Consider the following 24217-nt stretch of genomic DNA (forward strand, 5'->3'; position numbering starts at 1 on the left):
ACGAATAAGTTGTGTATTCCTTCCTAACAAAATGTTTTTGAAAAAAAAATGTCTTTGAGGTAGGAGCTCCTGTTCTAGAAATGGTGAGCCCCTGCCTCCTAGATGTAAAGTGGCTTGATAGAGATCACACAGTAAGTGGCAAGGCCAACACTCAAATCCCAGGCTGCTGGTTCAAAAAACCCTTGCTTTTTTACTAATATGATGCATTCCTTTTCCAAACAATAGGAAAGGAACTGGCAGACGAACATAAAGTTGGACAACAGAAATGATAACAGAATAGTGGGAAAACACAATTTTCTTCCCAGGAACCTTGAATATTAGCACCTTATTTTTTCGAGGAACATAAAGCCATACCAGTTCTTCTGAAAATAATTAACCTTTTCCTCCTTTCTGCAGTGGTGACAAATGGGATCTTAGTCTCATCTCTCTCTTTCTCTCTTTTTTTTTTAAGATTTTATTTATTTATTCATGAGAAACATAGAGAGAGATATTGAGAGAGGCAGAGACATAGGCAGAGAGAGAAGCAGGCTCCATGCACGGAGCCCAATGTGAGACTTGATTCTGGGACCCCAGGATCACGCCTTGGGCCAAAGGCAGATGCTCATCCACTGAGCCACCCAGGCATCCCTCAGTCTCACATCTCTTAAAGGCTGCCTGTGGACTCACAGGATAAAGGTGATATAATTCTCTAATAGAGCAAACTACAAAATTACATGAATCTAAGAGCCAAAAGGGATATTAATTTCTTAAAGCATTTCCACATTTCCATTCACTCAGATCTCCTCTGTATACACAGGTGGCAAATAATAGTTCTGGAGAGAAAAATTTAAAAGATAAAAGAAAAAGGCAGTAGAGTCTGTGGTGCCAGGTTCCATGCTGCTTATTTTCTGTGCTCGTGACCTAATGGGCCTTTGGTATTCTATTCAGGGTCTACTTCAGGAAGCAAGGAAAATTAAGAATAATGGTTACAGTTAATGGTACACAAAAAACCAGAGATAGCCTAATTGGTTCACTTAGTCTTCTAAGCTAGCTCAGTGGGTTGCTTTGCCTCTCCCAGTTGTAGAATTAGAGTGTCTAAAGAGAACTAACACCCTTGAATGCAGGCTTAGCTCAGTCTAGAAATTCCTGTGCTCAGTCTAGAAATTCTGGTAAGGGTAGATTGAAAGCAGATATTTTTGGGTGATACTTCTGTTTTTAATCCTCATACAGCTTGGAATGGGAAAGTAGCCACATTTATTTTAAAGAGTGTCTAGGGACAGTGCCAGAATCTTTCTTTCAGCACATTTTCTCATTAGCCAGGTAGTAAAAGTATTTTAGTATTAGTTAAAAATAAAATCTTAACCTTTTGTAAGTTTTTAATGATTCTTCCAAATTACAAAACACTCTTCTTCCTGGGTAATTGATTAGTAGAGATTAGATATCAAACATTGGGGTGTGTGTTGAGAATGGACTTGCTTAATGGAATGAGGCTTCTGAAGAACCCTTTTGACTCTGGAAAATGAATTGTGTTAAATTTCCTCAACTTTGGTACATTGTTATAACAGGCAGAAGTATTCCAATCTGAAAAAAAAAATCTGGCAAACAATTTATCTTTCTTTAAGACTGTGAAATGTAAGATTGTGTGAGTCTTATTTGTTTGCTGGAAGAAAAACGTGGTACCTTTGGCAGAGATGGATCTAGTAGGATGCCAGATTGAGAATAAGGACTTCAGGTAGAAACTCCCTGAGAAGGGATCATGCACACTTCTTCAGACCTTACATCTGAATATAGAACTTGGTCCTTTCTGCCTTTCTTAGCTGAATGTCATGTGTCTTAGGGTATTTGGCTAGAAGATGGTGCTTATGATCCCATCAAAGCATCACTATGCATGACATGACCAATAACATCAAAGAATTTGGTGCAAACTGCACTCCAAAAAGTCAGTCCTTTCTGGTGGGCGATTGCCTTTCAGGTAGTACTTTTTTTACCCCATGACCTGACTTTTTTTTTTTTTAGAAGACTCCAAAGGGTTTAGAATTTACCAACCTCAGGCAGCCCGGGTGGCTCAGCGGTGTAGTGCCGCCTTCAGCCCAGGGTGTGATCCTGGAGACCCGGGATCGAGTCCCACATCGGGCTCCCTGCATGGAGCCTGCTTCTCCCTCTGCCTGTGCCTCTGCCTCTCTCTCTTTCTCTCTCTCTCTCTCTCTCATGAATAAATAAGTAAAATCTTAAAAAAAAAAAAAGAATTTACCAACCCCTTTCAGTATCATGGGCATGAGACTCCATGTTAGCCAAATAGATAACAATTACAGAAAGCAGGATACTGTATTTTTGAACCACTGCTGATAGGTATGCCTGAGGTTAGAGAAAGGCAGGGCCACCAGTCAACACACCTCACTCATGGCAATGGTCTCAGCACTGCTACTCTTCTGAGAAATGCCCTGTGATAGTTTTAATCAGTTGGCAAGTATTTGTCAAGTTCCAGCCGTACTCTAGCTTTGGCTAGATGCTGTAGGTGATGTAACTGTATGGTCAATCACCAGAGTCCCTTTTCAGAGTGAGAAGGAGCTATTAATAATTATACCGAGACAGTAGTCCTAAACTGGACCTGTCCTTCTGGCAACCAAAATGGGTGATTGCCTGAACTATAGGGGATATAAGAATGCTGGTCATGCCCTTGGTCTATGCTCTAAAGGAGACTTACAGCCCTGTTTGAGAGCTAATACTGTTTATTTTTTTATTTTATTTTATTTTATTTTTATTTTTTTGAGAGAGAGCACGTGCATGTGTGTGAGCAGAGGGGAGGAGAAGAGGGAGAAGAGAGAGAATCCCAAGTAGGCTCCATGCTCAGCCCAACACAGATCCTGACATGAGGGCTTGATCCCATACCTTGAGATCATGACCTGAGCCAGGACCAAGTTGGATGCACAATTAACTGAACCACCCAGGCATCCCAAGAGCTAATACTTATACACTAAACAATCTAATAACATTGTGAAAAAGTCCTTCTCTTCTATAATTGTCTCATTACCACCATCCCCCTAGCCTCCCAAATCAATTCTCTTCTGTTGAATTATTCCCACATTAGCCACATGCAGGCATTGCTTATCTTCAAAACGTCCTCCCTTCACTCCTTCTATTGCCCCATTTTTCTTCTCATAGCAAACACTTTCTGAAAAAAATAATCTACACGGGAGGTCAACGGACTTTTCCTGCTAAGGGCCAGATAGGAAGTACTTTAGACTTTACCTGCTGTTGTGTGGTGAAGGTAGCCATATATAATACCTAAATGAATGGGATTGGTGTGTTCCAATCATTATTTATAAACACAGGTGGCACACTGGATGTGGCCCACAGGCCACACTGTATGCTGGCCTCTGCCCTACACTCATCTCCACTTGATGGTATCATCGCTGTGCACTCCCATCCCCTTGACCCCACTCAAACTGCTCTCATGAAGTCATCAGCAACTTCCCTGTTGTCAAATGCAGTGACAATTCTCTATCCTAATTTACATAAATGTTGTGTATGTTTTTTTTTTCTGTTTTTAGACTTTATTTATATATTTGAATATTTCAGAGAGAGAGAAAGAGCACAGGCAAGCAGGTGGTAGGAACAAAGGAGAGGGACAGGCAGCCTCCGTGCTGAGCCCAGAGCCTGACACAGAACTTGATCTCACAACCCAGGATCATGATCTGAACCGAAATCAAGAGTTGGACGCTTAACCAACTGAGCCACCCAGGTGCCCCTGATTTACACAAATTTTCAAGAGCTTAAGACATAATATCTTTTCCTCCTTCTTCCAACTCTTGTTTGGCGTCTGACACCACAGTCCCTCATTTTCTCTCATGTCGCTGCTGCAACAAGGAGGCCACATCTTTTCTCCCTTTTTCTTTTCTTCTAGACTTCTGACCATTGGAGTGACTAAGGGCTCAACCTGTGTAGTTTTCTCTTTTTTGTTGTCTATACTGTCTTGCTGGGTGATTTCTAGTCCTACAGACTTCAGCATCATCTATAAGCTGATGACTTACTTACTTGCTTGCTTATTTATTTTTGACTTCTAAATTTAAATCTCTAGCCTGCACCTTTCCTCCATGCTCCAGGCTTAGATGTCCAGGTTGATATCCCCACTGGACATCAAGGAGGCTGTGCACCCCTAGCCTATTGAAATAGATCTCTTGATTTCTGATCCCACCACCGCTACACACACCGGTCTGTCAAACTTGTTCCTTCTCTTGTCTTCCCTACTTAGTTTAAGGGAGTAATTCAGTGGCTTTTCAAACTGAAACCAAAGAGTAATCCTTGATTCTTTCTACATTATCCACATCCGGTCCATCAGTGTGAGTCCTGCAGGTCCTATCTTCCTATAAATCCCGTCACTTTACTTCTTCCCACTACAGCTGGCCACCTGCTTCAGACCTGCCCCATTTCTCACCTAGACTGTAGCACCCTTCCCAGCTGGCTCTTTCCTTCCTGCCTCTGTCCAACCCCCACCACATAGCATGTAAACCATTCACCAGTCCCTTGTTTAAAACCCTTCAGTGGCTTCTCATTGCCCTTTGAACAAAATCCTGTGATTTCACCAAGCCTTTAAGACCCTCCAAACTCTGGCACCTGCCTCCTTCTCCAGATGATTAGCACTGCCACCCCCCCACCCCCCCTCTGCCATACTACCCTGCCATCCACTGCCTTCCTTTTAAGTCCTTTAGAACACTGAAGTTTTTTTCTGCATCAGGATCTTCTATTTGTTGTCTCTACTTGAAATCCTTCTTACTCCAGATCTAAAAATTCTGACTCTTCTTCATCCTCCAGGCCCCAGTTCATGTATTCTTTCTCAGGAAACCATCTACGACCATCTCCCTTACTCCCACCACCCTGCTCAATTCCTCCAACACACCTGTCCTTCCCTGAAATCTTCTCTCTTTCTTTGTTAGTTGTTCTTCCACTGTATCCCCAAACTGCCACTTCTCAGAATAAGTTCCTGAGGACCATGTGTGTCTCATCTGCAATTGGGTTTTCAGTGCTTAGAGGAATACCTGGTAGATGGGAGACGCTCAATAAATATTTGTTGAATGATAGAAGGAATGAATTAACGAAATGCTGACTAATAGAGCTGGGACTGTAACTGTCACAGTAATTCAGAGTAATGGTTCAGATACAGGTTGTCTTCAGGCACGAGAAGAGAAGGTCTGTGTGGCTGGAAAGTGAGAATTATTTGTGATTGAGGATGGATTTGAAAAAAGAGCATTTAAAAAAAAGAAAAAAAGAGCATTTTTAAAGTACTCGCTATTCTTATTGCTATTATTTTAAAAGACCCTGGCCTAAATAGTAGCTTGTAAGGTTGTGATCTTCAAGATGAATTTGTGGGCCTCCATTCTCTCTTTCTCTCTTCCTACCAAACAAACAAAAAGCCAGTGTTGGCGATGGGCTCTCTGGGCTCCCACGACATTCTCTACATATCTTTATCATATCTCAATGTTCTTACTGTTTATTATCCTATTTACCTTATTAGAGTATAAACTCCTTGAGAGTAGGAATTACATTTTTTATCCCCACATCTCCAGTATAGTAGTTGTTGATTGAATAAAGTGGATATTAAAATTTGTTCTAGTTCCTGAACAGCATGGTCAAAAGACAGTGATTTAGCAGGACACCTGGGTGGCTCAGCGGTTGGGCGGCTGCCTTCAGCTCAGGTCGTGGTCTCAGGATCTGGGATGGAGTCCCGCGTCGGATTCCTGTAGGGGGGCCTGCTTCTCCCTCTTCAACACACCTGTCCTTCCTTGAAATCTTCTTTCTTTGTTAGTTGTTCTTCCACTGTGTCCTCAACCTGCCACTTCTCAGAGTAAGTTCCTTGAGGACCATGTGTCTCATCTGCCACTGGGTTTTCAGTGCTTAGAGAAATAACTGTGTCTGTGCCTCTCATGAATAAATGGATAAATCTTAAAAAAAAAAAAAAAAAAAAAGAAAGAAAGAAAAAGACAATGATTTAGCAATTATTTCAGAAGAGAAAATTATAGTGTTTACAAATATCTGAAGTAATCTAAAGATATAGTTAATTCAAAGACAATCATTGAAAAATGCCTTTCTTTCTTTTTTTTTTTTTTTTTAAGATTTTGTTTAGGGCAGCCTGGGTGGCTCAGCGGTTTAGTACCGCCTTCGGCCCAGGGCGTGATCCTGGAGACCCAGGATCAAGTCCCACGTTGGACTCTGTGGAGCCTGCTTCTCCCTCTGCCTGTGTCTCTCTCTCTCTCTCTCTCTCTCTGTGTCTCTCATGAATAAATAAATAAAATCTTTAAAAAAATAAAGATTTTATTTATTTATGAGATATACACAGAGAGAGGCAGAGACATAGGCAGAGGGAGAACCAGGCTCCCTGCAGGGAGCCCAATGTGGGACTCAGTCCCAGAACCCTGAGATCATGCCCTGAACCAAAGGCTGATGCTCAACCACTGAGCCACCCAGGTGCTCTGAAAAGTGCCTTTCTTAAATAGAAAAATATATGGAGGGTTCTGAGGTGGATGAAATTACACACACACATATATATATATGAATTATATATATATAAATACATGTATACATATATGTATGAGTAATATGAATAACATATACATATATACACACACATACATACATATATATATATATATGAGTAACATACTACAATTTTACAAAATTGATGGCATGGCAAGTTAAAACATTTTCCTGTCTCATTTCCTAGGCTTAACTTGTGTTTTTTTTTTAATGTGAGGATTGCAAAACTGAATTATATTGTTTGACAGAAGGTCTGCAGTTGAAATGCTGGCTCAGTTGTAACTACTGTGGCTGATGTGTTTGTTGCCTGTCTATCCTGAGAGCAAAGACAGAGTGTGCATGTGTGTGTGTGCCATGATTGATTTTAAAATTCAACTTAATAAACATGTATTGAGCACCTACTATATTATTCTGCCCTCGATGCCAGTAGGTCACAGTGAATGCCTTTTAGGATGTCATGGTCCAACCAGAAAACACACTCACAAAAAAATTATTGTAAATGTTAAGTATCCATAAAGGATCTGAGGCACTCAGATGATGAATGAATTGATTCCACTGTGTGCTGCAGGAGAGTTTGTTGGGAGGGAGGAGGAAGGTAGGGGAAAGGATGGGGAACAAGTGGCATTTGAACTAGGCCAGACAGACAACAAAGATTTGCACATTCTCAGTAGCTGTGTTGAACATTTTATTTTGACATTTCACCCCTTTGGTTTTATTTTATTTTATTTTATTTTATTTTTTTCCCCCTTTGGTTTTAAATGGACGTTCCTTTTTATCATTTTAATTTTGTTAGAACTTGGTTTTGGTTTGTCATAATTTTATGAAATCTGAAGTTGGATGATATAGTACTAAGCAACAATCAAAAGAATCTTGCTTGTATGCTGGTTTTGAGGAGGTGAACATTAAAAATGAGGAAGAGGAGATCCCTGGGTGGCTCAGCAGTTTAACGCCTGCCTTCGGCCCAGGGCATGATCCTGGAGACCTAGGATCAAGTCCCGCATTGGGCTCCCTGCATGGAGCCTGCTTCTCCCTCTGCCTGTGTCTCTGCCCCTCTCTTTCTGTGTCTCTCATGAATAAATAAATAAAAATCTTTAAAAAAAAATAAAAATGAGGAAGATAATTCTTTGATGAGATGGGGAGGTGGGATGAGTGGATGTGGATTCACTCAGAATGGCTTAGGGTAGGAAGGGCAGGCCTTGTGGTCTTGCTGAGAAGGAAAGGTATGGTCTGGGGGACATTATATATGCATGTATCTCTGGGTGTCTATACATGTTACAGACATGCATTTGCTTGGGAGTCCTAAGCCTTGGAAATAATATTTCTGCGGTTTTTAACACCTGTCGTGTCCTTGAATCTTCCCAGCAACCGTGGAAATAGGTGCCATCATCAGCACTTTGCCAACGATAAAACAGATGCCCAGAGAGGTTGCACGCAGTGATAGTGGAGGCGAGCCTCAAACTGCTGCCTGCTGGCTGAAAAGTGGAGGGTTTTCTCAAACCACCACTGCCATTTCAGGGGTGCTGAATACTAGGATGAGAAAGGCAGAATGTCAAGAAACCGAGTGGAAACATTGGCAAATGAGGCATCCTCTTGGAGTGGAATGGGATTGAGTAGAGCTACTTACTGTGACCCACTTCCATTCCATCTTGTCTTTTGATTGTTCCCTACTTTTTAGGTATCATTTCCCAAGTTAGGAATTTTTGACTCTGACAGCAATGCCAACTGTTCTAAGACTAGACTTTCTGGTGATTAAAATCCCTTGTCCAGGTGGCAGAAATCACAAGTATAGAAGCTCCTTTGCTCACAAACCTTTGTCGATACAAGTGAAGCGATCCAGCAGAGAGAACACACACTGACCTGGTGCCCCAGGAGACGGTGCCAGCAGCTGTCCAAATAGTGTCCCCTCAGACTTGACCACAATGGGCTAAAGGAACAGCTTCTCAGATGACTTTCTGGTTGCATTTTAGAAGCTGTAATACAGTCACATGCAACAGCTCAGCATGTGAAACTCCTATTTGGGATTGAGCCACACACAGGGCAAGGGACTCCAAAAGCAGAAAGAATTCCCAGTATCAGAAGTGAACAGTCCGGGACACCTATGAAGGAAAGGAAGACACAAGCCCTGCCTCCAGCAAGGAAGGAATTTCCAGCAGAGGAAGCCAGCTTGAGTTTGCTTTTTGGGGATGTTTTTTAAGTACAAAAAAGACATATTAATTCATGATCTAGAGGTAGCTTTTTCATTGGGTCCAGCTGAACACAGAAGTCCAAATAATTCTGTCAGGGCTTCTGTCATCCCTTCATCTCAGCTCTGCTTTCCTCTTCCCTCCGGGGCGGCCCTCTCAGGGAGGTTGGCTATTTCCCCTTGTAGGCTAAGAGGGCCACACACAGCTCGAGGCTTACATTGGCCTTATCATTACATTCAGAAAGGGTTTGTGAGGCCCAGTTAGGACAGGCCACTCTTAAATCCAAAATAAATAAAGTGTGATGAAATATAGTATGAGCTCTTCTGGCTGCTACATCTTTTCTAAGTACATATGTTCTGCATGTGTATGGTTTTAGCACCCTCACAACTCCCGAATATCACTTCCCCTACTCGAGGGAGCTACCATGGCTTATCATACTTTTAATGTGTGGCATCCATCTTAGAGGTTTTTCAGTAGAAACATTTGGCTCACCATCTGCTTTAAGTGTCCCTTTCTAACTTCGTGTCATAGGTTTCCAAATGGGGTACTAGAAATGTCTTCAAGGTTTGCATGGTTCTGGAATCCCAAAATCCCAACAGTTGATTTTGTTGAAAGTACAGTCTTCTAGAACTTTCAAAATTCAGAGTTTCTCCCTACTTATAGCCACCTCTGTCTCTCTACAAGCTTTGATGGCTATTATGCACATGTGTGTATATATACACACACAAAAGAATGCACAAGTGTGCATGTCTTGTTTATGTGTTATTACAGTAACACCTTGTAATCCCTAAGGGAGGGAAAAATAAAATAAGATGAAATCAGAAAGGAAGACAAACTATAAAAGACTCTTAAGTATAAGAAACTGAGGGTTGCTGGAGGGGAGGTGGGTTGGGGGATGGGATAACTGGGTGATGGGCATTAAGGAGAGCACGTGATGTAATGAGCACTGGGCATTATATGCAACTGATGAATCAATGAATTCTATCTCTGAAACTAATACACTTTATGTTAATTAATTGATTTAAATAAAATAAAAAAAATTTAAAAACATATAGTAATCCCTGAGATGGAGGGAGATCATTTTTAAATTAAAACTTTATGATTCAGGTTGGCAAGAATCCTGTGTGTTTGCCTGTATCCAAATGCTAGAGTCTGTCTACTACTTTGGTGCAGTAAAATCATATACATAAGTACAATGAATCAAAAGAACTTTATGGTAGTTTTCGTCTGAAGCTAGACTTGATTGTAGTGTAGTGACTGGTGTTGTCTCGGGTTGCTTCTTGTTTGTCATTTATTTCTCTTATTCTAGGCACTTGAAGAGGCCCAGAAAGCTATTCAGCAACTCTTTGGCAAAATCAAAGATATCAAAGACAAAGCAGAAAAGTCGGAGCAAATGGTGAGTTTAGGTTTCTTTCGAACTTTTTTGCACTAGAAGAGGAAGTTAGGTTTTTGTCCAGTCATACTAATTAATGGGCTTTTTCTCCCACTTGCTGCCAACCACAGCACCCACTTCTCTAAAGCAAGCCCTATGAGTACATTCCAGATTGATTCAAGAAGAGCTGCACATGCAGTGACTCACCATCCCTGCTGCCCTACATTTGCAGCCCTGTTTTTAAATAGGAAAAGTTTTCTTCTCTCCCCAAAATAGTTTTCTAGTCATTTGGGATTCCTTTTTCTGGCATCTGTATGTATCATGTATTTCTCAGTTAAGATATATGATATATAACTTCGTATAGCATGAAAACTGGTCTGGATCTGGGAGGTGGGATGTATCCTGCCATGAAATGTGCTTATGGTTTTGATTAAGTTCTCCCTTGACAAATTTGTGTTCTCTGGTGATGTACTCAGGAGGGCCTCTCTGCTCACTGAGAATCCAGCCTCACCCACTCCTACTTCATGGGGGAACACTATAAAATGTTAGCTCCTGTGCTTACATTCTGACCGCATAATGTCATGTCTTTGAATTACCTCTGAATTCCATTTTTTTCAACCGTAAAATAAGAACAGTAACACCTGCCTTAAAGAATTGTTGAAGAATTAAATGTATGAGGAGTACTGAGCATAGTACCAGGCTTATAGAAGCCATTATTAATGTCATTCCTACCCCTCCCTGGCCGCCAACTTCTTTTGGTTACAAAAACTCCCAGATCCTTACAGTCTTGTCACCCTACATCCTATTCTAATTTACTACAAGAACAGATCTGATGTCATGTTTCTGTGTATCATTCAGCTCTCTTCAGTGGCCATTTGGCAAGATAGGGAAGGATGTGGAGTGGGAGGGGGATGGGCAATTTGATGAGTGGTGCAAAGCATGACCTCTGAAGTCAGGCTGCCTGGGTTGAGATCCAACCCCTCTCCTTACTAACTGTGGCAAGTTATTTAATCTCTCTGTGCCTTGGTTTCGTCACTGTAAAATGGAGATAATAGTCCTGGGGACATCATAGAATTGTGGGAAATAAATGAGATGATGTGTGACACACATAAGCCCTGAGTAAGGATCAGTTGGTGCTGGCATGCCCACCAAGGCCTCCTCATCCAAACTGGCCAGTAGGAAGGCAGAGACTGAGAGCTAGAGCTGGGGTAGAGACACTGAGATCCTGCCAGGTGCTGTTCTTACCTGTTGGCTCTTCCTGTTCCTCCTCCTGGGCAGGCGGTGTTTCAGGCCTTAACTACCAAACGAGGGGTCAAAGGAAGAGAACTCCTTCATCAGAGGAAAAAAATTAATCCTGCTTTGTCACAGAGTGAAATAGTCTTTGAGAGGGACTTGCTCTGTGGTTCTTTCCCCAAGGATGCACTGCCTTAGCACCATCCACAGGCAATTGAAGTGCAAAAGTTAGTATGTGTCTTATTTTAAAGCAGTTTGCTCTCCTAAATAGTGCTTTTGCTAAAGGGAGGAAGGGGTAGGATTAAAGAGAGAACTGACATTTGTTGAGCTCCTTCAATGTGCCAAATACTTTGCCATAGATATGGCTTTATATAAGTGATCTAATTTAGCTCTCACAACAAATTTGTGAACTAAGTTTTATTATTATTATTTTTAGAATTACTCATCGTTTTAAAAAGATTTTTTTTTAATTTTTTTTTTTTTTTTTTTAATGATAGTCACAGAGAGAGAGAGAGAGAGGCAGAGATACAGGCAGAGGAAGAAGCAGGCTCCATGCACCGGAAGCCCGATGTGGGATTCGATCCCGGGTCTCCAGGATCGCGCCCTGGGCCAAAGGCAGGCGCCAAACCGCTGCGCCACCCAGGGATCCCTTAAAAAGATTTTATTTATTAGAGAGAGAGAGCAAGCCTACAAGCAGCGGGGAGGGGCAGAGGGAGAAGCAGACTCTCCACTGAGCAAGGAGCCCGATGCAGGACTCGATCCCAGGACCCCGGGATCATGACATGAGCTGAAGGGAGACACTTAACTCACTGAGCCACTTAGGTGCCCCTGTGATTACCCATCTTAATAGATGAGAAAACTGAGACTCAGTGAGGCTAAGTAGCTTATTCTAGGATACAGAGTTGGTGAGTGGAATAGCTGAGATTCAACCTTAGAGCTACCTAACTCCAAAACCTGCCATCTCGTGTTCTGTCCTTTTTTGGCTGCCCCTGTCTGACAATTAAGGCACCTTAACTATGGATATTTTATTTGTGTAATGATCTCTGTGACTTTGTTTTTTTTTGTTTTTTTTTTTGTTTTTGTTTTTTTGTTTTTTTTGATCTCTGTGACTTTGACCTGAACATCCTTTCCATGAGTTGCCATTAAGGGTGTTTAGAGAATATCAAGTAGTTTGGTTTGTGTGGAGAAGCACAGAATATGTGATGGGTAAAGATGGGAGGTCCTGGGAATGTAGAGCCTGATGAGCTCTGGTACAGAGCTCGAGGGAGGGTCTGACGGATGAGTAGAAAGGGACAGTTTTTTGTGATGAGGCACAGGATTCTGAATACTCAGGATTTAATGACTGCTAGTAATGCAGGAATGAGAAAGGACTCCCTGATGTTAGCACTGGAGCTAAGGAACCTCAGAAGAGGTGCAGGATTTTTCTGTAGGAGTACACGGTGACAATTTCAGTGTTGGAAGTGGGTTATCAGATTCTAGAGCCAAACTCCTGTTCACTATACCACTTTTCTTTTTTTTTTTAAGATTTTATTTATTCATTTATGAGAGACACAGAGAGAGAGGCAGAGACGTGGACAGAGGAAGAAGTAGGCTCCCTGCTGGGAGCCTGATGTGGGACTTGATCCCAGGACCCAACCTAAGCCAAAGGCAGATGCTCAACCACTGAGCCACCCAGGTGCCCCCACTATACTATTCTTGATCTTCTTTTTCCCTAAGCTCAGTCATTCCTTGAAGAAGTGAGAAGTGGTAAATTCTTAACCTATTTCCCCCTTCCACCTCCACCCCCAGGTAATAGAAGTAGAGATACTTTGAGGGCCTCTGAGTTAGAGAGAGAGCAGGCTTGATCGGGAAGTCTCCATGAGAGAGACTTTTACTGCCAAGATCCAAGTTAGCTTAGCAGGTTTGTGGGTGTGGAACTAAGCTGTGAGGGTCATAATCTTTACTTTATGGATTTACCTGGGGTGATCAAACTCTGAAAAATCAGATCATATTAACTTAACTCTTTCACTTTTCACTTTTAATGGGAGGTAGATCTTTCCAGTGTTTTTCACTTTTTTTTTTTTTTTTTTTTAATTTTTATTTATTTATGATAGTCACAGAGAGAGAGAGAGAGGCAGAGACACAGGCAGAGGGAGAAGCAGACTCCATGCACCGGGAGCCTGACGTGGGATTCGATCCCAGGTCTCCAGGATCGCGCCCCGGGCCAAAGGCAGGCGCCAAACCACTGCGCCACCCAGGGATCCCGTGTTTTTCACTTTTAATGGGAGGTAGATCTTTCCAGTGACTAGAATGTTTGTGCTTAGTATCCAGGGCACTCCTTTCCTTCAGGGTATCAAAGAACCTGGGATACCAAATTGCTTTTCAGAAAGTTTCTTGATCAACATGAACTTCGGCAGTTTAGTGGAACATTCTACCTAGGTGTTAGTAAAGTTGGAGCACTGTTCCCACTTCACTACTGAATATGCTTTTCTGGTGACTGAAATATATACTTGTATTCCAGGTACAGTTTATTTCTCTTGGATTTCATTGGGTCAACACTGTCTGAATTTTTTACTCCCCCAGTTATCTTCTTGCCCCTGAAGACTTCACATCTCCTCTGTGACAGTACATATTAAGTACTCACCACAGAGGGGTTACGTTTTAGTCTTCTTGGGATTTCAGAGCAAGCCCTTTTTTTTTTTTTTTCTGGATATGGGGCAGTAAATCCTAGTTCCATGAATAAAGATCACTTCAATAGAAATAGCCAACTGCCCATTTTGTTTCAAACCTGGTAGTTCCCCCACCCTGATCAGAATGCATTCTTTTCTGACCTTGTTGAAGAGGAGGTGTGCCAAACTTGGCTCCCTGGACTTTGTATGCTTCATATTAACTTGCTATTTGGATCCCTCCATTTGGGGCAAAAAATAAAGTTCATTTTGTTCCTCGCAGTTGAAGGCTTTGTACCTCTGGGTAGGGTCATCTGAAGAAATGCCACATGAGATTTAAATGGACTGATTAGAAGGTATTTTGATTTTATATGATGAGAATGTGTTTTCTCCAGGGGCTAACCTGGGTTTTTTTTTTTTTTTTTTTTCCTTGCTTCATTTGCCTTATTTTCTTTTGGAGCTACCTGCAAATGGATTTACATCTTTCTTAACCTTCATCCTTTTTCTCCCGTTTTTTTTTTTTTTTTTCTACTTAGGTTAAGGAAATCACCCGCGATATTAAGCAGCTAGATCATGCCAAACGCCACCTGACCACCTCAATCACAACACTGAACCACCTGCACATGTTAGCAGGTGGTGTGGATTCGCTCGAGTAAGCAGTGTCACCTTTCTCTTTGGGGTCCACAGGAAATGAATGTGCCACGGAAGGAAAATGGCATTATAGGTATTTTACTTCTCGGCCAGGGAAGGCTCACTGTCCTGCCCCACTTCCTGCAAATGGGTCTCAAATGTTTAGCTACTATTTGGCTTTCTGCCCTCTGGTGTTCAAAATGTGACAAACACCTGTGCAAGTCAGTGAGAAGGGAACCCAGATAGCATGTGGAGGATGATTCCAAGACTATGGCTTGTTGAAATGTGGTAGATCTCTGCCATTAAGGCCAACAAGGTCATTCAGGACTATAACTGCTCTCTGTAGCCCCTGTCTTGGCAGGTTTTCCTACTTGTGCTGGGCTGAGTTGCAATACTGTTGGATCCATATAGAAACAGAGGTTGAAAAAAAATAAAAGAAAGAGAGCTTTGATTTATCATTCATCCCACTTTTTTTTTCAACCCACTTTTTCAAAGGCATTAGTATCTTGTTTGCTTCATAGGGGAGCTATAGGGAATGATGCATGAGATTAGAAATTGTATTAAAAGGAAGAGCTGATTATTTATTACAAGAAACAATCCAGAGGCCTTTTTTACTAGCAAGATTCTGACATGCCAGTTCACTTCTGCTGTCTGTCTCAGGCTGAGAATTCCCCCTGCCCCAGCCTCAGTGGAATCTCATGTGAGGACATAGAATCTTCACAGAAATTTGGATGCAGCATCTGAAGTTAGAGGGAGGACAGGGTCAAACTCCTTCCTGGTCTCTCCAGGCATTGTGTGAGCTCCAACGAACTCTAGCCCATCTTCCTGCAAGTAGCAGTCAGAGATGTAAGCCAGCCAGTGGGAGACTGGAAGAGCAGTTTCCTTGTCCCTTGCTCCAGATGCTCCAGATGTCCCTTCCCACCAGACTATGAGACCAGGCTGTGGTATTACGGTAACATGTTGACTTGAACTTGGTCCTCTTTTTAAATGCCTCTTTTTTTTTAGTGTCTCTTAAAGAAAGTAATATATTATACATTTAGTGTAAAAGCCCAACTCTACTGAAAAATTTAGATCTAAAAGTTTGTCCTTCTATTAGCATCCTTTTACTGAAGCTTCGTTAACCTTAGTAATAAGGAAGTAGAAAGAGGTGCTTAACATTGGCTTAAAATCTACAGATTTGAGTTAACATATAAATGCCCTTTGTTGTAGCCTAGGAAGATGTGTTTGGTTTGCCCGTGCTGTAATCCTCAAATAGTAACATTCCTATCCCTATTTTCTGTCTAAAGCCTGCTAATCCCATAATACCCAACCTAAATCTTCCCAGATTCCCTGCCCCCCACCCAATGAGAATCCATCACTCACACATTCTTTTTTATCTTCTATAGCATATAACGTGTAATTCTGTTTAGAACTCAGTTTATCCTACTTGGTATTAGTTAGATGGTATTTGGCACTCTGTATCACTAAGCAATGTCACCTTGAGGATTTGGGCCAGGTCTTATTTTCTTTCACCTCCAGTGTGCAGGACCATATATATTCAGTGCTCAGTGAATGGTGACTAAAATCGAGTTGCTCTATTATGGAGCTCAGGATAGGTGGTTCCATATCTATATATTATGTCATGGTGTTTTTCTACATTCTCAATTTATTTCCTTGCAGAGCCATGACCAGGCGAAGACAGTATGGAGAAGTTGCTAACCTTCTTCAAGGTGTGATGAATGTTCTGGAGCATTTCCACAAGTATATGGGAATTCCACAGATCCGGCAGCTTTCTGAAAGGTAAAATGTCATTGGAGAAAACAGTCTTCTGCTTTAAGAAAAGATGGTGCTAGGATGCACTTCAGCACTTAGGTCAGTATGTTCACCGCAAAATCTTGTAAGAAGGAACCTCAGATGTGATCTGATGTAAGTCTGTGTGCTATAGATGTCCACTATACCCCTTTCCAATTTTTTACCATGTAATTGCTGGCCTGGCATCACTGGAGGGGTAGCTGGTAAGTTATATATGTGGTTCTCCAGCTCTTGGTTGTCCACATTTGTGAGGGAAACTGTTTCCCTCACGAACCACAGTATTTCCTTATAACAAACCACCACCACACTTAGTGGCTTAAAACACGAATATTTTACTCATGTAATTTAACCTGCCTTGGCAGGAACAGCTCACCTCAGCTCCATGCAGCATCAGCTGGGGTGGGCCAGGAGAGGCCTGAGGGATCCATGGCTCACTCTCGTGGCTGGCAGGTTGGTACTTGTTGTCCACTGAGAGCTCAGCTGAGTTATCTTCCATGGGCTGCTTGGACTTCCTCATGGCAAGGTGGCTGGGTCCCAAGAATGAGCCTCCCAAGAGAACAAGGCCATGGAAGTCACACAGCATCACTCTGGTACTCACAGGGCTGCCAGGATTAGGGAGGAAGGAACGTAGTCTCCCCCACCCCCTCACTGGGAGGAATGTCAAAGTCCCATTGACAAAAAAAGCATATGAGATTGGCCATATTGCTGTGGCAACTTTTGAAAAATCTCATTTGCCACTAGAACTTCAGATGTGACAAAATGATGACTTAGCTAGCGTCTTCTTTCTTCCTACCTCTGTCTGAGTTCCAGTCCCGGATCCAGAGCCAGTAGAAAGAAAACCTGATACTTAGAAGGAAGAGGAAGCTTCTGAAGGAGAGTAAGGGGAGAGTGAATTCAGTGTCTTTTCTATTAGAAGTAGCAGCCAAAAGAATACTGAGAAGGTAGAGCTGATCACGATTAAGGAATCCTAACCTTTCTTGAACAAAGAGGCAGGCCTTTAGCAGTAGCCATCATTCTTATTTCTGTCTTCCTAATGATGCCTGATTACTACAGGCTTCTTTTTTTGTTAAGTCTCTGTATTTTTAATCATGTAAATAATACAGATATGCATTTTCTTTATTTTTTAAAAAATCAAATATACAGATGAAACTCAAGTCTCCGTTAGCTATAGCTGAGATCCTAGTGCTACCTATATACAGATAGTGATGTAGTGACTTATTAATTTAATGTGTATCCCTCTAGATTTTTATATGCATTTACATAAATCTGTACTTTCAATTTGTGGTTTTGTTATGTTTTGTTTTGAATAAATGGTTTCACACCATATGCTTCATTCTGAAACTTTTTGGTTTTAACCTTGTGATGTATTTTAGAGATTTTTCCACATTGATATGTACAGACCTACCTTGTTCTTTTTTAATTGATGCCTGCAATTCCATAATATAACATACCACAGATTAACCATTTTCATATCACTAATTGTTTGCTTCTAATTTGTAAAAGCTATTTCATGTCTGTAAATATTTTGCTAGGATAGCTTCTGGGTCACTGGTAAAATGCAATTAAAATTTTAATAACTGCCCACTTGCCCTCCCAAGAGGTTTTATCTATTTATAGTAACCATCTGCACAGTATGTGAGTACCCACTTACCCATACCTCAGCATGCTTTATTTATTTTTTTTTTTAATTTTTATTTATTTATGATAGTCACAGAGAGAGAGAGAGGCAAAGACACAGGCAGAGGGAGAAGTAGGCTCCATGCACCGGGAGCCCGACATGGGACTCGATCCCGTGTCTCCAGGATCGCGCCCTGGGCCAAAGGCAGGCGCCAAACCGCTGCGCCACCCAGGGAACATGCTTTATATTGTCAGTTTTCCTTTTTTATTTAACTGAAGGATGAAAAATAACATCAGGTTCCTTTCATTTCCATTTCTATGGTGACTACTGAGACTCGTTTCCCTTTGATTGTTGGCCATTGCATTTCCTCTGAAATGCCTGTTTACCTGTATTGTCTCTTTGTCTATTGGGTTATTTTTTTCCTTATTGTTATGTAAGAGTTCTCTATATATTCTAGAAGTTAATATTTGGCAGAGCTGGTAGACCTTGCCTGTAAAACCATCTGGACATGTTACCTATCTTGAAGGCAGATCTTTGACTCTCACTGCAATTTCTTCCATGGTAATTAGACTATTCAGATTTCCTACTTCCTTTTATTTTTTTTAACTATGTTAATATATAAATAACATAAAATTTACCAGTTTAATAGTTTTCAAGTGTAGAACTCAGTGGCATTAAGTATATATTCATAATATTGTACAGCCATCACCACTTCTATTTCTAAAACTTTTTCATTACCTGAAACAGAAACTCTTATTCATTAAAGAATAACCCATATTTCCTCCTCTCTCCCACTTCTGGTTACCTGTGTTCTCTTTTATGTTTCTGTAATTTGCCTAGTTTAGGTACCTCTCATAAATGGAATCATACAATATTTGTTCTTTTGTGTCTGGCTCATTTTACTTAGTACAATGTTTCAAGGTTCATCCATGTTGTAGAATGCATCAGAATTTCATTCCTTTTTAAGGCTGAATATTTCAGTGTGCGTGTGTGTGTGAGTCTGTGTGTGCATGTGTGTGTGTGTGTGTGTTTATTACATTTTGTTTATCCATTCCTCTGTGAATGGACACACAGGTTGCTTCTACCCATTGGCTGTTAGAATAGGTAAATCTATTTTCTGGTATTTCTTGTTGTCTATTAAAAATCTGGTCAGTCTGATTCTTACTCCTTTATAAGGTAATCTATTTTAATTTGATTTTTTTTTAAGATTTTATTTATTTATTCATGACAGACACACAGAGAGAGAGACAGAGACACAGGCAGAGGGAGAAGCAGGCTCCACGCAGGGAGCCCGACACAGGACTCGATCCCAGGTCTCCAGGATCACACCCCGGGCTGAAGGTGGCGCCAAACCGCTGGGCCACCAGGGCTGCCCTAATTTGATTTTTATTTTGCTCCAGAAGCACTTGAGATTGGGTCAGGAGGATGGTCAGGAATTACTAGAGTATAGGTCTGTTGTCCTTCAAGTTGGTCTGTACTTACCATATCTTCAATCTGAAGACTCATGAGTTTAAGTTCTGAGAAATCATTTTCCTCTATTTCTTTGAGTAGTTTCTATGCTTTGTTCTCTGTGCTCTTTCTATGTGGCATTCCTATTACACGAATATTGGAACTTCTAGATCTGCTGCCATATTTCTTTGATTTTTTTTTCTTTTTTTTTTTTTTTTAGGGAGGAGGAGGGAAGGGGGGACTCTTAAGCAGGTTCTGTGCCCAGCACAGAGCCCAGCGCAGGATTTGATCTTCACAACCCTCAGATCATGACCTGAGCCAAAACCAAGAGTCACTCACTCAACCAACTGAGCCACCCAGGCATCCCAGATTATATGTACTTTTTTTTTTTTAAGACTTTATTTATTTATTCATGAGAGACTAGAGAGAGAAAGAGAGGGGCAGAGACACAGGCAGAGGGAGAAGCAGGCTCCATGCAGGGAGCCCAATGTGGGACTTGATCCTAGGTCTCCAGGATCATGCCCTGGGCTGAAGGTGGCACTAAACTGCTGAGTCACCGGGGCTGCCCTCTATGTACTTTAAAGCTCTGAGTTGCCTGTCCTGTTTCTTTGTCCTCTGATAGCAGGTCTTCAGTTTGTTGAGCATGGTGACTTTCTTTCTTGGCATTAGCATTCTTCTAGTGTTTGGTGATTTCTAGATGAAAGCTTATTTTTAACTTTGAGATTCTTTCATCCTGATCAGGGATGCTCTTTTATTGCCACTGGCTAGTGAGGGAAAGGGGGCTATGCACTGCTCAGCTAAGGGCCATAGATAGCTCTAAGAAGGTGTGGTGGGGCTGGAGCTGGAGGAGCTGCCAGGTAGATATGCCAGTGGTTAATCTGTGCTTGTGGGCTTCTTTTTTTTTTTTCTTTCCCCCTGTCCCCGCCCTGGGGTCGGGCAGTAGCATCTCCCATAAATCGTAAATCGCTTGTGGGCTTCTTCATCTGCCTTCTGGTCACTCCTGGGGTTCTCAGACCCATACCATTCCTTGACCTGAGCGTTCAAGGCAGGGATGCAGGCCTGGAGACTGGCTTTGTTACTCCTCTTGCAAGAGCCCAACATATCCTGCTACCATTTGCTTCAGGGCCCCTCCTGCTCTCATTGTCTGCTACCCTCCTGTCTTTCATTTTTGAAAAGCAGTTTCAGCAATGGTTTCCTTCAATTCTGTGCTACCAGGCAGTCCTTAGTTTCTAGTGCACCACTTCTTTTTCTTGCCTGGTTCTGGATTTTTCTTAATATCTTTTATTATTTCTAGGGATCTGGGGCAGGAAGAAGAGATGACAACATGTGCTCAGTGTGCCATCTTATAGTGGAAGTGCCAGAGAGCCAGTAGGGAGTGTAAGAACAAAGTTTGGCGGAATCCTAGGGAAATCACCACCCTGTCCGCCATTCTTCCTAACTCCTCACACTTAGAGCTGGCCAATTGCCATATCACACTGGGGGCATGGAGTAGCCCAGGGAGCAGACAAACAGGGCCTTTTAAGCTGCCAAAAAGAAGGAAGCTTGGCTAGAGAGGGCAGACTTGTTCCCAGGGGATGGAGGAGAAGGGAAGGCACTATTACTTCCCCTTACTCTTGTGATAATCCAGAGTTGATCTTTTTTTTCCCTGTTAACTGATTCTTTCCTTCATTTACCTAATAGATATATACTAAGGACTTTGTATGTCCTGGGGCCCATGCTGAGGTACTGAAGGCACAAAGTAGGAAATGTATACTCACTGCCCTCAGGGAGTTTCACTGGTGTTGTGTGGAGGAGACACTAGTAGAAAATTTTAGTATAGCATAGATACAACAAAACTGGTAGATGCTGTACAACCAGTAAGAGAAATTGAAAGACTCAGCCTTCAGGGGCTAAGGTCAGGGGTCACAGTAGAATTCAGTTTTCATCTGATCTTAAAAGAATAGCTAGGATCTTACCAGCAAGACAAGAAGAGGAGGAAAAAAGGAGAAAGAGGACATCATGGAACTTTGGGAGACAATGAAGTGTGAAAGTCTGCATAGGTAGGTAGGATCAGATTTTATATGCCTTGCCTAAGAATCTGTTCTTTGTTTCATGGACAGTGAAAGATCCTAAGCAGGGAGGGACATGCTCTCATTTGTGTTTTGTAAAAGTCTTATGTATTGTAGGTACATAAGACTGGAGATTGAGACTATGTTCTAGACTAGAAAAGATAAGAACCTTACCAGGACAGTGACCATAAGGTCAAGGAGATCTGCGGAGGAGCTGGTTACTAATTGGTTGTGTTGGATGGACATTGTTGATGGCAGGAATATGGCAGAACTGAATTCTGTTCCTAAAAAAGTAATGTAGGGACAAACAAGAGGATACAGTCTTTTAGGACTCTGTTTTTTAACATTTTTCAAAGAAGTGGTTTTATAATTTGAAGGAACTTTGTGATCACTGCTATAAAACATTCTCCTTAAAAAGAGAAAAAATCTAACATGCTAGCAGTGTATGTGAACATTCATTACCATGTGGGATTGCTGCAAATGGGAGGACTTAACTTTCGTTTCACAACTTCTATTTGCAAAAATTTTGTATGGGTTAAAAAGAATAAATATAAATATGTGCTATTAAGTAACACAAAAAACAAAACGAGAGAAGAGCTCTCTGGTTTTCAGTGCTTGATTACAGTTGTTTTTCAAGAGGTACTAAAAGTTGGAGGAAAGTCCAGATTTCTTATTTTTAGCATCTTTTCTGGTGAATTCTCCTCCCTTATGTTTGCATAGTGATGGTAGAACCATCTGGAAATGATAGAAGTAGCTGTTTGTTGAGGGGCAGGGGAGAGGGCAGCAGAGCTGTACTCTGTGTATTGCTTTAGTTTCTCCAATTTAATAGCTTGCTGTCTATAAATCGTAGAAATCACATGAACGTTTGTGCTCTGAAACCATTGCCTGTACCTTTGAAATATGAAGTTCATGGACCTTGATTTGAATATGACTATTTCTTCCAACTACCCTTCTGGAAAATGCTTAAATATTAATGTAGCATTGAAGGAAATATTTTTTTTCATTAATATCATCTTTACATTCAGAGCCTCCTGGCTTAAGAATATCCATAAAAGCAAATATTTCTAGTAATCAGTCAATATTTCTTGAGAAAGAGTAGAAGATTCTTGCATTCTTTTGAAACTCGTAAAACTCTCGAACTAAAAAGTATTTTTCAGGGCTATAGTTAACCTCTTAGACGTGAGAGATATTTGGCAGGTTGGGAGGGTGGGTACTATCACATTGTGTAGCAGTGAAAGAAATCAGAGAATGAAAAGACCTGAATAGCTATGGGACTTTGACAAGTTCTTTCTGAAAGAACTTCAGTTTCAAAAGCATAAGGGTTGTACTTCATTGTCTCATGGAATCACACTTAAGATTCGGGGTTTGGATTCTTTATAGGGCCTGTTTGGAAATAGAGTGTCTGACCAATCTGACTAGTTAACCATTCTGTCCAGTACAGACTGTGCTTGGGAGCTCAACTTACTGTGAAGTGCTGAGGGTGTTTCCCTCAGGGCAGTCATTCATAAGGTAGCAGAAGCATCAGGATTACCTTATCCACAAATGTCTAAATAATTTTCAAAATTTACTATATTCTGCTGCTGCTACCTGTTATGTAAACTGATAACACAGTTTTAGGAAAGATCACCTTTGTCAAATGGCATGGAGAGTGCTAGAAGTCAGTTGATTGACCTTCCCTTTCTGAGCAGCACTGTGACTCCTTTGTTTCCTAAGTGCGATCAACACTGAGTTGTCACACCCAAGTGGACTGAGCTTATTTGAATACCAGGATGAATTTTTATTCACTCTCTTCTCTATTAGTTGTAGATAAATTTCCTAATTATTCTTAAAAATCATGGTAGCTCAACTCTCTTCTGCTAATGGAGTCTCAGTTGCTCCATCTCTTTACAATAGGAACTTTTTGGTTTTCAAAGAGGAAGGAATTTAGCCAAAGATGTGTTTTTTTTTTTTTTTTTAGTGTTGATTTCTTTCTCAGATCCTGTTTAGGCAACTGATTGTAAAGACTACTATTCACATCTCACCCTGAAAATGCATGGAATTATGGTTTGGGTTTATAGATATTGTTGTTAATGTCTGTAAGGGAAATGGTCACTCTTTCATCTGAGTACACTGATTGACACTTTGAAAACTATACTTGGAAACGTGTATGTCCCATGGAAATATTTATGTTCTGAAGCCTATTCTTGTGCTCCAACATTAATTATACATCCAACTTGCAGTCACCTGTGAAGGTGTCTGCTGTTGCCAGTTAGTGCTGTAAAGGTGGGTGTTGGGGAATGGTCAGTCTTGGAGAAGACAGTGAAAGTCCAGGCCTGCATCCCCCACCTTTTTCTTCACAAATCTTAGTTGTGACACATATAAGGGAAATGACTTATCCTAAGGGAAATGGCTCACTGGTGGCACGGCCAAGTCTAGACTGTCTCAAGACGTGACTTTGAAAATGGATTAGAGAAGATGGCAAGAGGATCTGCAAATCATACTCTGGTACTTCTCCTGTCTTCTGCACTCTAGAAATACCAAACCTTGCCATAGGCTCTGGTTGTCTTTTCAAGCACCTCAGCAAGAATATGGAGTTAAGGGCTGAAGGGGGAAAGGTGAGAGGCAGAGATGGAACCTTCATATCGCCGAGATGCTCAGGAGCCTTGAGAATATGACTGGAAATGTCCCCAATGAGTGTAAGAACTTCCCCTGCAGGAATTGTCCTTGTGGCTTAGGAAGGAACTGGTACTCTCTTTGTG

At 41.4% G+C, this 24217-nt stretch overlaps 1 protein-coding gene across 2 annotated transcripts in view; it reads left to right on the plus strand.

Annotated features, from left to right (window-relative positions):
- The window catches only part of VPS53 (VPS53 subunit of GARP complex), a 167903-nt gene that overhangs the window by 28172 nt on the left and 115514 nt on the right, over positions 1–24217 (plus strand). For both annotated transcript variants that reach the window (XR_005364750.1, XM_038548440.1), the window contains exons 5-7: positions 10003–10089; positions 14480–14595; positions 16233–16352. Coding sequence is in view for 1 of the 2 variants with exons in the window: in XM_038548440.1 (XP_038404368.1) it covers positions 10003–10089; positions 14480–14595; positions 16233–16352 (323 nt within the window). In the remaining variant the exon portion in view is untranslated. The remainder of the gene's footprint in view (positions 1–10002; positions 10090–14479; positions 14596–16232; positions 16353–24217) is intronic.

The sequence above is a fragment of the Canis lupus genome, chromosome 9 (assembly GCF_011100685.1).
Source record: "Canis lupus familiaris isolate Mischka breed German Shepherd chromosome 9, alternate assembly UU_Cfam_GSD_1.0, whole genome shotgun sequence".
Taxonomy (NCBI): domain Eukaryota; kingdom Metazoa; phylum Chordata; class Mammalia; order Carnivora; family Canidae; genus Canis; species Canis lupus.